Source organism: Benincasa hispida, chromosome 6 (genome assembly GCF_009727055.1).
Source record: "Benincasa hispida cultivar B227 chromosome 6, ASM972705v1, whole genome shotgun sequence".
In the NCBI taxonomy this organism is placed as follows: Eukaryota; Viridiplantae; Streptophyta; class Magnoliopsida; order Cucurbitales; family Cucurbitaceae; genus Benincasa; species Benincasa hispida.
In genome coordinates this window covers 10,848,220-10,859,712 of record NC_052354.1, presented here as the reverse complement: position 1 = coordinate 10,859,712, position 11,493 = coordinate 10,848,220, and the positions used below count along the sequence as shown (strand labels likewise).

General features: G+C 32.4%; 1 protein-coding gene across 4 annotated transcripts; it reads right to left on the bottom strand.

Moving 5' to 3' along the window:
- Positions 1-8,047: 8,047 nt before the first annotated feature.
- On the bottom strand, positions 8,048-11,214 carry LOC120079464 (protein CREG1). 4 transcript variants are annotated; one of them, XM_039033660.1, is made up of 6 exons: positions 10,792-11,209; positions 10,540-10,575; positions 8,875-9,076; positions 8,706-8,784; positions 8,515-8,632; positions 8,048-8,361 (listed from the first exon to the last, which is right to left on the bottom strand). In XM_039033660.1, the coding sequence occupies exons 1-6, from the start codon at positions 10,971-10,973 to the stop codon at positions 8,337-8,339; spliced, it is 642 nt and encodes a 213-aa protein (XP_038889588.1). In that variant the 5' UTR covers positions 10,974-11,209; the 3' UTR covers positions 8,048-8,336. The 4 variants fall into 4 exon arrangements, 3 of the variants coding, with proteins under 3 accessions (XP_038889588.1, XP_038889587.1, XP_038889586.1); XR_005482241.1 differs by having other exon boundaries at positions 8,460-8,632; positions 8,706-9,076; positions 10,792-11,214; XM_039033659.1 differs by having other exon boundaries at positions 8,470-8,632; positions 8,706-9,076; positions 10,792-11,214.
- Between the last annotated feature and the right edge of the window lie 279 nt (positions 11,215-11,493).

Sequence of the window (11,493 nt, the reverse complement as noted above, 5' to 3'; positions counted from 1 at the left end):
TCTACAACCAAGCTTAGCTCATTGGGAGATACATCTTCAACATCAATCTCGAGATACCTACAAAATACAAATTTAAATAATTTTATACTAACCTCAAAATGAATATAGAACTTAAAATTCAACTAATAACATTACCAAATTGAAACAAACCAACTCATATTTATATATTTCAATCTCAAACTCAATATAGAACTTAAAACCCAACTTAAACTTAAACATAATTATATATTTAAATGAAACTAGTTGGTTTACAACATGAATAAATTAACGAAAAGAACTAGTGTCATTCTTCTTTAACCAATAGAGAAGATGAGGAAAGAGAGGTACATTTATAAATTATAAGTACATAAGTATGTACGTTAGATAGAAACCTAAATTTAGGATATCAATTATATCAACTTGTTGATTTTTACAAAAATAAGGAAAAAAATGTTGTACAAAATATGTCAAATACTAAGCTTAGTTAGGAGTCAAACATGCTAGTATCATAAAAACATATGACAATTAGTAAAGAGTACAAGAATTGAGAGGTAGTTCTTCATTTCATGAAAATTTAAGTTGTCCTCAATAGAACCTAATGCCCAAAAATTGGCCACAGAAACAAAGGAAACAAACAAAAATGGAAATACAAAAAGCTTCACTTTGAGAAGAACATGATGTTGGTTATCTTAGCACAGATTATTGTTTCAGACTCTGTTGCATAGAACATCAAAGAAAATTCCAATGAATCGAAAACTGACAAATAACATATGGAGAAGAAATCTAACCAACGACAAAAAAAAAAAAAAAAAACTAAAGAAGTTCCTTGTTGACAGTGGCAGATGACGGTGTTTGGTTTGGAAGCCAACCACTGGTTGTGGGAGCGAAGGGGGCGTTATAGTGACAGAGAAGGGGGGCGTGTGTAGTGTCGCTTCTCACAAGGATCTGAAGATTTTGTTGGATGATTGGCGCGATAGCCTGTGTAGTGACGGAGAAGGGGGCACCCGTGTGGAAGAACAATGTGGGGTTTTCGGTGGGCAGAGTGGGGTGGCGGATCGCGTGGGAATGGGTTGCGGAAAAGGGGAGAGGAAAGGGGGGGGGGGGGAGAGGGGAGTTGTGAGCGAGGCGGCGCACATAGATTGACAGAGAAATTAAGTTTTTTTTTTTTTTTAAGCATTGATTTTTTCCAACCTATCCCAACGGTTTTTCAAACAACCGTTGGGATAACCTTTTTTAAAGCACCGATTTTTTCCAACCTATCTCGACGGTTTTTCGAACAACCGTCGGGATAGCCTTTTTTTTTTTTTTAATAAAAAGCACCGATTATTTCCAACATATCCCCACGGTTTTTTCAAACAATCATCGAGATAGCCTTTTTTCCCCGACAATTTAAAAACCGTCGGGAAAATTGCTTTCTCTCAATGTTTTTAAAGGCATCGGGAGAAATTTCATCGGAAAAGATAAGAAATCTTGTAGTGAGAAAGCAGTTTATACATATACATCTCTTTAATATTTGAATCTTATTCAAATATTTCTCTCTCTTAATTATAGATCGCATCTATAATTAATCTTATTAATATGCAATTGATTTGAACAATTCAAACCATTCCTCTTATATATCCTTTAGTGAGATAACAATGGGATCTTATGAACCTACAGATTATAAGCTCCAATGATATAAGATTAATTAATTAAACTCTTTAATTAAATTAATCAATTTTCATGAACCATCGGTCACTCTACTAAAGACCGATAGCTACACTCTTCGCTTTGTAGATTTATTTCTGTGTCCACAAATATAACCAATCAACAATGAGTTGACCCTTTACAAATCACTCATAACTATAGTTGGGTCAAAATATCGTTTTACTCCTATAGTTACATCTAACTCCTTAAATACTATTGATCCCTCTAATGAATAAACAGTTTATACAACTATAAACTAACACCTCTCGGGCTAGTGAGAGATTAAGGTCTTAATGTTCAAGATTCAGAATCAGCTGTTAAGGGAGTAATTTATCTACAAGTCTCCAAAATAGTAGGCTTGTTGAGTCGACTAACAAGACAACTTTCACCCATACAAATCAAAGGATTTCCCTCATAGACAGGAATTCACAACTAAGGATTAAGATCAAGTCACCCATGGTCATCCTAGTGAAATGTAAGTCTCTTCTAGAAATAGTGGTATAGAATACCCTTGCTCGCACTACAACAACTGTAACATCTACAAACTAGGTCGTATTCATAGTGTCACCAGGATCAGGTACCCAGCCTTATCCATCTACTGCAGACCGTTTAGGTTATCACTTAAACGTGATCCACCTGTATCTCTCCACATATATGTTTAAGTTTCATAAAATAACCTTGGATCTTAGTCTATTGGATTGATCTAATGCAGTCTAAACATTATGAAAATGCCTCTTATTTTATTGGATATATAATTTATCTTTACAAACTACAAGATACACTCGATTTAGGACATTAACTCCAACAGAAAATGCAAAGTAAAAAGGAAGAAGTCAAGCCACATAGTTCAATCTCTTATCCTTTTTGGCTTATCTTTAATGCTTGCTATGACCAACTTGGTGGAAGAGTTGAAGAAGATATCTCTCTCGAGCTTCTCTTTGGCAGCACTTCTTTATCAACTGTGGAAAAATGGTGGTCGTCCCTCCTACTCCTTGCTTGCAAACGACAGAGGTGAAAAAGTTATAACTATTGGTTGTCTGTTATCTAAATTCTAACTGTCTAACTCTTCTTCTTGCAAGTGACTTCTCCTTATATAGGCAATCTCTCAACAACTTGGTGATTTAATTGCATTAAATTCCATACCCTGAGATAACCACTGCCACTCTGATTTAATTAGACGTCATTAGTCAGATGCCCATGCCCACAAGTTATGATTAGATGTAACATGCACGAGCCAAATGAATTCTTCATGCGTCGGGTAGTCTCAGACACATACCCTTTGGGTTAGCCTCGTCTGCAACACTTGGTAGATTTTTCTGATTCTTGCATTAAAGTGCGTTAGTGAAGCAGCTTTTACTTAAAAGGATACTTTTATACGAGTTTATCACATATGTAGAATTTCATGCATTTTCCTTTGCAATGAATACATTTACATCACTAAAAATCCTAATTATTCCAACTTTGAGAGAACAACTTGTGTTTCTACAAGTTATTAGTATATGTGTAAAATTGTTGTTTAAATTACTTATTAGTAAAAGTGTATTAATTTGCTTAATTGGGCCTACATTTAGGAAATTTTTTTCATTAGTTTAATAAACCTTATTCATCCCCCTCTAGGATTATCATATTGATCCTACACACTCTACTCTAATTTTCCATTTATCATTTCTTCTTCTTCTTCTTCTTCTTTTAATGTTTTGTTATTTTCAAATATCACTTTATCGAAATGGTATAAAAACCCTAGAAATTGAAAATTAGGAACCCAATTATTGAACCCCTAATATCAAATTCTAAAACCCCTAGTCAATTGGTGCCAATTTAATGGGAAAACTAGAATTGGATTACCTTTTGATTGAAGACCAAGAAATAAGGAGAGTTAATTTCTACTCAAGGTTTGAATAGTCTACAAATAAGATGATCAGACTTACCTGAATACTCAAGCATGCAACCCTAGATCAAGAATTGTAAAGTTGATGATGAATCTCCGTCATCAACACAGAAAAATTATCATCCCAAATTTCAAATCCCAAAAACTCCCTTAAAAACCTAATGGCTAGACTTTAAATATTCTTCCAATAAAAGAAATCCTAATGTCTCATAGTAAAATAATAAAATTATTCCTACTTAAATGTCATAAAAAAGATAAAATATTAAAATACATCAAAGTTATTAAATACAAACTAATTAATAATTTATTGCTTGATCGGTTCATATCATCCTCTCCTCTTTTAAAAGGATTCGTCCTCGAATTTAAGTGATCACCTTGTAGAGAAACTTCGTAGTTGTAAGATGTTAATGATATAATTCTCTTTTGATTCTTGAACTGTTGACCATTGAAGAGTACATAAACAAGTTTGGAGAATTCTTTTCTAACTAATGTCTTTATGTTGAACATCTCATGCGAGAAACATTGCTCCTTCATCAGTACTTCAAAGTCCTACAAAAAGTCAAAATAAGTAGAACTAGATAATATTCTAAGATTAACTCCACATTGGTGATAACAAGCTCTCTTGTGTATAGACTCAAAGATGAGTGATTTTGAGGAGATAATTTCATCTTCACGTACTTTCAAACTCGGACTCACTCCCTCAATCTTTCCTTCATTTTCATTATTTTGCATACTATTGTCAAATTCTTCTTTCACATTCTCCTACTAGTGTCTCTTCTGTCATATTCTCTTCTACTAGTGTTTCTACCTCCTCAGTCTCTTTCTCTAATTTTGGTTGAGAATTGTTTATCTCTTTTACTCTCAATGACTCTTGTTTCTTCCTCCCCAGGAATCTCTCTATTTGATTCTTTTTCTTGTGCTCTTGGAAAATTTGCATCTTCTTCTTCTTCTTCTTTGGGTATTGACCGTGTTTTGGTTTGATTGTACGTTCCTTAGAGACTTAGCACATCAAACTCCATTCTAATTGGATTATTTTCGGAATAAATTTTCTTATAGAATTACATAGTTCTACAAAATCTTTTCGTATAGCCTCTATAAGCTTTGTATCTCTACAACAAATTTCAACACACCTTCTTTGATGGAACATTGCCTTCAAATAACTAATACTTATGAATTTCAGCAGCTTAAAACTCATGAAAATTCAGTCGTTTAATTGACATACCTACTTGACGTGCTTATTTGACCTAGCTCCTTTCACAAATTCATCAATCTACCGCTAGAAATCTTCTCGATTCTCTTTTTTTTTTCCTTTTTTTTTTTTTTTTTTTTTTTCAATTTCACACGGGCATCCACACCTTCAGATTTTTCTTCTTCACTTTTTTCTAATACCACCACCACTGTCTTTTCAATTTTTTTTCACCCAATTTTTTTCCAACTTTTTTTTTTTCGATTTCTCTTTTTTTTTCCTACGTTTTATTATTTTTTTTATTTTTACTTTTTCAATGCAATTCCTCAACCTAACAGTATCAAACTCAGCACAGGTTTTCTTTTCCAATATATATATAGAATCAAATGTCTTCTCCTATGGTGCTATGTTTAAGAAAGCCGAGAGACTTCCCAGGAGTGTGTAACCCACCACCATCTTAATAAAGACCCTAAAAAGAGATTTTGGGGATGGTTACTAGACAGAGTCTTTGGCATTGATTTTTTAGTCGAACATGATGGTTTAACCGGTAACAAAGTGGAAAGTAGGCCCACCCCCATAACCACACGGGAGTGTAATGAGATTCAACTGGATGGTCACGCCGAGAACGGTTTTTCCCTCAATTTGAAAGCAAGTTCTGTGAGCCCAAAGACGCCTCCTAATTGTTCTAGAGCAACTAGAAAGAGATTCTTTAACCAGAAAGAATTCAGTTCAAATGCTATCAAGTTCAAGCCTTAAAATGCTCTATCTTTCTAAGAACTAAAGTAAAGGCATGCCTGATCCCAATGCAATGGTCATTTCCTCATCCTCATAAAAAAATAGGAGATAAATTCATTGTGGCGCGCTCATTAAAAAAAAATCCTTTTGTGGGAAACCATTTATTAAAAAAAATAAATAAACTTAACACAAAGGGAGAAAAAGAAATAATAGTAACTTGGTCCCAAAAAAAGAATCTAGCTTTCGCTTGGACTCCTTAATGAATATAATTAGAATTGCATGTGTTAAGCGTTTGGATAGCTATCTTGGTATTCTTTTTTTGAGAAGTATAAATCTTTAGCCAAAGACTTCGTCAATGAACATGATAAAGAAGCATCTCTTTTCTAAGATTAATATGATTATATATATATATATATATAAACAAATTCCTAATTATGAAATAAAGTCAACAAAGGAAGAAATTGCATGAAACATATACCCAAATGATATAAAAACACTAGAATTTAAAAATTAGGAACCCAAATGTTGAACCACTAATATCAATTCTAAAAACCTCCAACCAATTTGACATTAATCCCAAAAGAAAGGATTAGATTTAAATTACCTTTTGATCGAAGACTGAGAGATAAGGAGAAATAGTTCCTTAATCTGAGTTTGAACACTCCATAAGCAAGAGGATTGGACTTATCTAAATGTTTTTGGCATGCAACCTTGATTTTCAAGAATTACAAAACTGATGATGAAACCCTATCATCTACTAAAGAAGTTTCATTCAAAGAAAATCCTAAAACTCAAAACATCAAAATTGACTGTATTTTTTCTTCAATCGAAGTCAAACTCCAACAAAAATATCGATGTAATTTTTTCCTCAACTAACACAAACAAAAAGCAAAATTGAAAATGCAATTATAAAACTTGATCAAATAAAGATTATACTCATATGATATACCTGATTTAAAATGTCTAGGCTCTGAAATCAAATGATAATTTGATGCTTGATCGGTTCATATCACTAAAATTTTTAGAACTTGTTGAGGATTTGTTATATTTGACTGGGAATTTGTGTTTATTATTTACGATTTTGAACTAAGTATCGTCCATCTACCATTTATTTTGCGAGTATTTATATAGAGCTTCAATTATAGATGATAAGTACATAGTAATCATGTTCACATATGTTGTCATACAACAACTATTATTGTTTAATAGTTATAATACCTATTCGTGGTATGTTCTAATTAGTAAACTACGGGAAAACAATCGAGAGAGATATGATCCATTTTATATATTAAAATTTTTTATTTATTTTTCAATGTGTTTCTTTTTTCCGGCCTTTGATTTTGTTCTGCATTATCTTTTTTTTACTATTTAATTGAGATTTTGTTAGTTAGTTATAACCTAATTTAAAGGAAAGAATCTTTTTTGTTAGAGGTTTGGTTATTTTTTAAAAGAGAATACAATCTAACGAAGATGGGGATATTTATGACATTCACAAATTAGTAATTAATTAGTTATTTAATCATTTTGTTATTTTTCAAAACCTAAAATCAGTTTATTATATCTTCAAATGAAACTTTAAAAATTGTTGATGCTCTGGTTAGTCCTTATAAATTTAGTTCCCAAACTTTTAAATTTGAAAAAAAAAAGTCCTTTTTATTCCTGAATTATCAAAAATATGTATTTAATTTCGAAATTTTTAAAAACTTTTTAAGATTAGATACATATGGTCCATCAATATGATGTGTGCGTCTTTTTTTAAATAATTATATGAAACTTTAAATTAAAATCATAATTTTAGACCAGAGATAACCTTTTCAAAAAAAAAAAAAAATGTTATTTTTAAAATTTGATATAATTATTTAAAATAATATAGAAGAATATTTTAGAAACTTTTAAGCCTGTTTTTTAAAGATAGGAGACAAAAGATAAAGAAGAATATTTTCGAAAATTTAAGAACCAAACATACCTATTCTCTAAATTTCAGGAGTGAAATTCTTGACATTTCCCCCCAAATTCACGAGTCTACTATATACATAATTAAAATTTAGAATTCCCAAATGCATAAAATTTAAATTTATATCTAATAGATGGATCAATTTTTAAAATTTTCAAATTTATCAAAAACTTATTAGACACGAAATTTAAAGTTTATTGTAACCTATTATTAGTAACTTTTAAGAGTTCAATGAACCAACTAAACATAAATCTCAAAATTTATGAACTAATCACGTAATTTAACCATTTATTTGTAAAATAGCAATGAAGTTACAAAGATGGTCAATTTTTTTTATAATAGGAGAGGAATGATCCATAGAACAAACATAGATGTTTAATTTTTATAACATCTTATGATGAATTCAATAGTTAAAACGAACCTAGCTCAATTACCATATGACTATCAATCAAGAGATTTATGATTCGAATCTATATCTCTATTGTGCTAAAGAATGGAGTAGCTCAGAGTCAGTAAAGGTGTATGAAGATTAGTAGGAAGTGTGCGTGCATTACGAGGAAAATGAGACCTATTGACATCATTGTTGGATCAATAAATATTAACGAAAACAAATTTATAGTTTGAACAAAGGAGTATGGTACTTCGTAATATTAGAAATATTCACAGCAATTAATTAAAGAAATAGAAATGTGTGCTAATATCAGAACACATTTATCAAACTTCTTGTTACAGATTTACTCAATAATACACGATTTAAAACCCATCAGCAACTTTAGAATCTGGACAACGAATGAATGCATCTGTATTCTTCCCATAATTCCCATCCCCACAAGCAATAATCTGTACAAACTTTCAATAGTTCAAACCCAGGAAGCTGATATGATCAAGGAAGATCAGATTGTACAAATTCAACTAATGGATGTGAGCTCATTCCTGAAGAAGAAAGAATAGGCAAAAAAAGGAGAAAAATATCATCAGACCTAATTTTGAGCAGTTGAAAATCGAAATGACTGAAACAACAGAAACTGAACTTTACTAAACTTGGTTTAGGATTGACGATGCTGGTGTTTCGATATCAATACTCACGGTTTCAAATGAAGATATTGATCAACTGTAAGAGGCTTAGGTCCACCGAACCAATTGATCAAGAATATGTTTTCTATTACTAATTTGTAGAACCGAAAGTCGTGATCCTTGGGCCAGTCTGTCAAGAACATGAACAAGAAAAATAAATGTGATGTTAATGAACAAGGAGATTATGGTTTGAGTTTACTTACTTTTCATCTCTCCATGCTTTGAGAACAAAGAAGTTTTAGCAAACTCTACTTCTTTGGAATTAGGCTCAACCTGCTTCAGCTGTAGGCCAAACAGTGACTTAAAGTTACACAAGATGAATATTAGCATGGTTAGAAGATAAGCTGGAGAATGTAAAACTAACAATTTTACCTTCCCGATCAATGTAATTTTTGCGCAAGTCGGGTTTTCTGGATCTGTCTTGCCACAAGTTCCAATAGGGTACTCACTGAGTGTGAATGAAGCCCTCTCATCAGAGATTGCATACTTTGCAGTTGGGTCAAGAGTAGTTAAGTAGAAATATGGAATGCCTCGACCTTCGTTGGGTGGCCCGTCACTAAACGAAACCACATTCCTGCAGGAGACGAATATTAGCTTAGTCTTGTATATTCTTCTTTCCTGCAAGTCTGGTATTCTCAATTGTATAATACTTAAGTTTAGCCTTATCGTAATCAATAGAAAAGTGCTTCAAATGAGTCGCATACAGATATTGGAGGACAGTGATTAGTTCTGAAGAAGGAATCAAAGGTAACCGAAATAATAGACATAACACAACAAGGATGTTCAAAACTTTAGATGTGAAGCTGAAGAAATGTAACAGGACAATCGTAGAAGAGTGTATGCTTCTTGCTCATTGAAGCAACTAGCAACTAATCTATGCAATTTTGAAATCAGAATGAATCCTCCAATGCAGAGAATCATTGAAATTGATATGTGAAATTGATTCCAAATCCTATTGGAGATAAAAACATAGCCTCACACCTCGAAGTAACATGAAATGGACTTATGTTTAGAGTGAACTATAGCATTATGAGATAACTTTTTAATAGATAGCAATAGGAATGCTATTAAGATAGAAAAGGGAATATTAGTAGGTATTAAAGGTACGTTACTAATTAGTTAAAGGAGTTTGTTAGGGAAGTTTGATTATAAATACATTGAGTGAGAAAGGAGGAGGTAGGCATTATTTTGATGAGTGATTTGCTTGAAATATATCTCGAGAGGGAGGGTCCAAGTATCTCGAATGCTTGGGTTTATATCGTAAGTTTTCATCTTCCACAATCGCCACAATCGCCAGCGATCTCTTTGTGAAACTCTCGCCTTTGCCGCTTGGAACACATTCTCGACCTCAAAGATATTCAAACATCAATGTCTTTTTTTATCAGCAGTTATTCATAATTGATCGTCTTTCGTCAAATGTTTTGGTTCCTTGAGCAACTACTTTTGCCTCTATCGCTGATTGCTTCTCACCCACTTCGGCGAATCAGCAATTTTCTCTTCCAAAGCTACTATTCTTCCTTCGATCTTCCCATCATCTCCCAATGTTCACCGCTATGATACCAAAATAGTGTCTGCCTCCTCCTTTCTCACTCACTATATTTATAACCAAACTTTCATAACAAACACCTTTAAGTAATTACTAACATACCCTTAATATCTACTAATATTCCCATTTCTAACTAAATAACATTCCTATCATACACTTCCTTAATTTTGAAACCATTCTCATCAAGACACTCAAATACAGGGGATTGAACAAATTGATTCTAGTAATGGACTTAATTTTCGAATTTGTTAAAACAGTTTCTGCAATGCTCGATTCCAAAACCAAGTTCACTTATTAAGTTACAGTCTGTTTGGATTAAAGCATTTCTATGTCATTCCAAACATGCCCTTAATATCAGAACACAATCACAAAGTTTTTTTTTTGCTTACATCCATAGCTCAGAAAGACGTTAATGAATTCTTTGATCAAAACAGCTAAGAATCGAGGACAGCTCAATAGAATAAGAAAATGAGTAAGAAGATAATGCTTACCCAAAAGGCGCTCCCCCAAAATCACTTGAGATGGTGCTGCACAAAAAAAATAAAAACAATGAAGAAGTTCAGCAAATAACAAAACATTAATTTCCTCATCAAATGCCCCCTCTATCCGGTAAAGCCCAAATGCCCCTTACAAATTAACAGTCAATCAACTCGAATCAATTCAATTAACCAGCAAAAGGCCGAAGCCCCAGATTGGATATATATCAAAAAGAATGAACTTAGATTCTTAGATGCAGATTATACCTTAAGATTCCCCATGAATTCTGAGAAACCAACCAACGAGCAGTGGCCGCAGCATTATCCGGGTCGGGTTTTGAAATTAGAAGCAACCGACCCTGCACAAAGTTCTGCGATCCCACAGAAGAAGATGCCAAATACACAAAAAACAGATGGTAAAACAGACCATGGAAGATTCCACTGGCCATCTTCAACTAAAAAGAAGAAGAATTCGGATTAAATGGGTGTGGATTGGGAGAGATGAAGATGATAATAAAAATAAATCCCAAATCCCAAATTGAATTTATACACGAAACACAATTCAGCTAAAGAATTCGAGGTCTTATCACACACGAGCATCGAGCAAAATGAGTGCAGAAAGCTTATGGACTAAGTTGGACCGTTTGTTGAGAGATGCTGAATTTTCGGCCTTTGTAGCGTTTATTTCATCCGCTTCTAGATAGATTTGTACTACCTGAGCTGTCGTTTCGTAAAAGTTTAATTATAATTACATAAATGTCTGAAAAATAATAACGCATCAAAATAAGATATCTAGAAATAGAATATCTTAAAATTAATATAGAAATAAGATATCTAGAAATTAAAGATAGTATTTGATTATATATAAAATGAGAATAAAATGTATGAAAAAGTATTATACTTTCTTTATACAATTATAAAGTATAAAATTAATCAAAATCAATTTCAATAATTAATTTTTATTTGTTA